General features: G+C 45.6%; 1 protein-coding gene across 1 annotated transcript; it reads left to right on the top strand.

Annotated features, from left to right (window-relative positions):
* Positions 1-3,061: 3,061 nt before the first annotated feature.
* LOC123440023 lies at positions 3,062-3,701 on the top strand. Its single transcript, XM_045116616.1, has one exon. The coding sequence runs from the start codon at positions 3,062-3,064 to the stop codon at positions 3,491-3,493; it is 432 nt and encodes a 143-aa protein (XP_044972551.1). The 3' UTR covers positions 3,494-3,701.
* The last annotated feature ends 212 nt before the right edge of the window (positions 3,702-3,913 follow it).

The raw sequence follows: 3,913 nt of genomic DNA, 5'->3' as shown, positions 1-3,913 counted from the left end.
ATTCAAAGGGACCCGTTGAAAGACCATGTTTTGATCATCCGGTCTTCAAACACCCTGAAGTGCGAGGACATACTCGGAGGTGATCAAATCTTGTGGAGAACGTGTGCAAAACTCTGCAGAGTACTCAAACCTAATCGATTAGCCGTGTCCACGGTCAAGGACAACTTGAGCCAAAGGGACTGAAGTTATCAAGATTTCTCAACACCATTATATATATTTGGTGAGGGTAATTATTGACAACTCGGGTACGAGAACTGGTTAGCGGAACCATCTCGTTAACAACAAACCTTGTAGTAACATTTTGCTTTCAAACCCCTCTTGTTGTAGGATAAAACTGGCTTTATGCAAAACTTAGCTCCACCGACCAGATATGCATGTAGAGATAGTTGATTATTCCTTAACCCCTCTCTTATGTGACTTGCCGGCATATTCAATATGCTGACCTACACGGCCGCAACGTCTTATGTTGCAGATATTTTTCTTCGACGAGTAAGAGTACCATTCAGGGTTACGGTCTACACTCAACTTGCCGTTGGTGTTTATTGGGACTCCACTCCCTTGACCGCTTCCGCTGAGACATTTAAGGTATATATCAGTTTTTACGCTATTTTACATGTGATTGCACTTTGATATATACATTGATGTACTGTGGGTGCCAGCATACTCATCCAGGGATGGCACAGAAACACAGAGGCTTGACTCGTCTTGAGTCGGGTCGCTACAGGAGAAAAGAGAAAAAAGAGGCCCAAGAGCCCAAAGAAAAAAAAAGAGAAGGGACAATGCTACTATCTTTTTCCACACTTGTGCTTCGTAATAGCACCATGTTCTTCATGATTGAGAGCTTCTTGCTTTGTCACTACCATATGCTAGTGGGAATCTTTATTATATAAGTTTGCTTGTATATTCCAATGATGGGCTTCCTCAAAATTGCCCTAGGTCTTCGTGAGCAAGCAAGTTGGATGTACACCCACTAGTTCTACTTTTGAGCTTTCACATAATTATATCTCTAGTGCATCTTTTTTATGGCAATCCCTACTCATTCACATTGATATCTATTAATGGGCATCTCCATAGCCTTTTGATACGCCGAGTCAATGTGACCATCTCCTCCTTTTTGTCTCACAACCACCACCACACTCTATTCCACCTATATTGCTATATCCATGGCTCACGCTCATGTATTGCGTGATAGTTGTAAAAAGTTTGAGAACGTAAGAGTGCGAAAAACAATTACTTGGCCAATGCAGGGGCTGTGCATGATTTATATTAGTTGTGTGAGGATGATGGAGCATAGCCACACTATATGATTTTGTAGGGATAACTTTCCTTGGCCTTGTTATTTTGAAAATTCATGATTACCTTGCTAGTTTGCTTGAAGTATTACAGTTTTCATGTCAATAGCAAACTATTGTTTTGAATCTTACGGATCTGAACATTCATGTCGCGTGAAAGAAGTTGCAAAGGACAACTATGCTAGGTAGCATTCCACATCAAAAAATCATTCTTTATCACTTCCCTACTCGAGGAAGAGCAGGAGTTAAGCTTGGGGATGCTTGATACGTATCCAACGTATCTATAATTTTTGATGGTTTCATGCTATTCTCTTGTCAAACTTTGGATGTTTTATATGCCTTTTATATATTTTTTGGGACTAACTTATTAACTCAGTGCCAAGTGCCAGTTCCTGTTTTTTCCATGTTTTTGACCCCTTTGAGAGGAGGATTTTGAACGAAGTCCAAACGGAATGAAACTGCCAAAAAGATTTTTTCCGAAACAGAAAAATATCGGGAAGCAAGAGAATCAGGGCAGGGGCCACCAGGGACCCCACAAGCCCTCATGGCGCGGCCAGGGGGGCGCCCCCTGCACTACAAGAAATATGCCTGTTTATGATAGAAATATATTGACCATGATAAATTTGTCATAGATCTATGACCAAAATTTACAAAATGGTCGTGGGCAGTCCAAGGAGGGTCCAAACTCTACACCGTTTTGACCATTTATGTCAAAAGGTCAAGGTCAGATTAATCAAATGGTCATAAACCAATGTATCATCATCCATAGTGTTATTTCGGGTTCTTATTGACCAAATTAATAAGGTCATATGCTTGAATGGGTGTGACTAGGCAGCCACGTCATCTATTTTACTAACATGCATGGCCCACTTTACACATGGGGCCGCCTAGAATATCGAGAAAACAAAATAACATAGCGGGATTTGAACACCATATGTTTTGTAAAGGAACATAGTTTTCTTTCAATTGTTTGAGGATTCAAATTTGCTTCAAATCCAATTACATCTACAATTAACATATTTTGCTTCAAACTATTCCGTACATGAACATCTACAATTATTATTTTTTGCTTCAAACCCAATTACACTTTGTTAATTGTAGATGAAATGCAGTCTAATATTTTTGAAGCATTTTGTAGATATTTTCTTTCAATTATTTAAGGATTTCAATTTGCTTCAAACCACTTTGAAAGGAATATAGTTTGCTGCAAAAAAACATTTGATATGTGTTATACCTGATGAAAAAATACATAAAAGAAACAAACCAAACACAATTACATAAGTTTAATTGTCATTGGTTGAAATGTTTGTGGCATGGATCAATGACATGGCACACATCCATCCATCCATCCATCCACATCCACCAACCGCGAAACCTAATTTGTGTGGCGCTCGATGCACACGGAGAGAGCGAGAGGTTCCTCCGTCCCCTTCCAGATATCCGCCGCCACCTCCCTCCCACCTCCTGGATCTCTCCATCTCCATTAGCTCCACCCGCGCGATCCCCCCCGCCACCCAGGCTTGCACAGCCAGCGCTCCCTACTGCGCTCCCTGCTGGCCCTCCTCCCGAGGTGGAGATGTCCGCCGGCGGAGGTGGAGATGGCCGACGGCGGCGAGGTCATCCACACGCCCCACTCGGCGCCGCCTACGGTGCCGTCGGCGCGGGTGTCGATCTGGGAGTCGGTGCGCGCGTGCGGGGTGTGGGGGCGGGAGGTCGACAAGGCCGACATGCGGCGCCATGTCGTCATGCCGCTCTACGCACACCGGGCCATGGACGCCGCCGTCGCCGAGAAGGACGAGGCCGCGGCCGTGGCCGTCACGGCCGCTGCGAGGGAGGAGAAGGTGGAGGAGGCGGAGGAGGATGGGCGAGCGAAATCCATCACGGCAGCTCACCGCCCGCAACCGCAGATCGAATCAATCAGCACACGGTCTCTCCGCCCGCCACGCCACCAAACCGTCGTGATGCCGCTCGCCTCCGCCCGGCCGCCGCCGTCGGAGCAGGGCCCGAGCGCCTCCCCCTCCTTTGCCCCGGCGGCGGACTCCTCCGTCGCAGCCCTCATCAGCGGCGAGGTGGTGACGCCGATGGTCGTGTTCGTCAACTCCAAGAGCGGCGGCCGCCACGGGCCCGGGATCAAGGTGCGGCTCCACGAGCTCATCAGCAAAGAGCAGGTGACGACCTGCACGATCCAAGTAGCTCGGTAGATTTCATACATGCACCGAGTAGTTTACTATGCAGATAATTTCTTTTTTGAAGCAAAGGGATTGCTCCACCTATTTTCATTAGGGAAACTAGCCCACTACAGAGACAGTATATCCTATCTAGGTCTCTCTATTTTCTTCTTACGTAGCTTTTAGTCTGTATTTCCTTGATAGATGAAACTATGGAGCGAAACATGAGTTGTACTGTCAATTGATGGCTGACTTCAGTTTGAAGTAGATCAGGTGGCTGCCGCCACTTCCTGCACCAAAGTAAAGTCATATTTCCATCTATAAAATATACATTCCTCTACCGAACTATCACTCACTGTGAACTATTGTCTCCTTATCAGCATAAGAAAAACCAAAGCCCGAGGCAAGAAAGAGAAAGTGTGATGGTGAAGAAATCAAGGATGATGCCCACTC

The sequence above is a fragment of the Hordeum vulgare genome, chromosome 3H, assembly GCF_904849725.1.
Source record: "Hordeum vulgare subsp. vulgare chromosome 3H, MorexV3_pseudomolecules_assembly, whole genome shotgun sequence".
Taxonomy (NCBI): domain Eukaryota; kingdom Viridiplantae; phylum Streptophyta; class Magnoliopsida; order Poales; family Poaceae; genus Hordeum; species Hordeum vulgare.
Note: the sequence above shows the minus strand (reverse complement) of the source record. Positions and strands in the feature narration are given on the sequence as shown.

Excerpts from the sequence above, each read along its gene's own strand:
- LOC123440023 (XM_045116616.1), top strand. The coding sequence starts at position 3,062 with ATGGACGCCGCCGTCGCCGAGAAGGACGAGGCCGCGGCCGTGGCCGTC.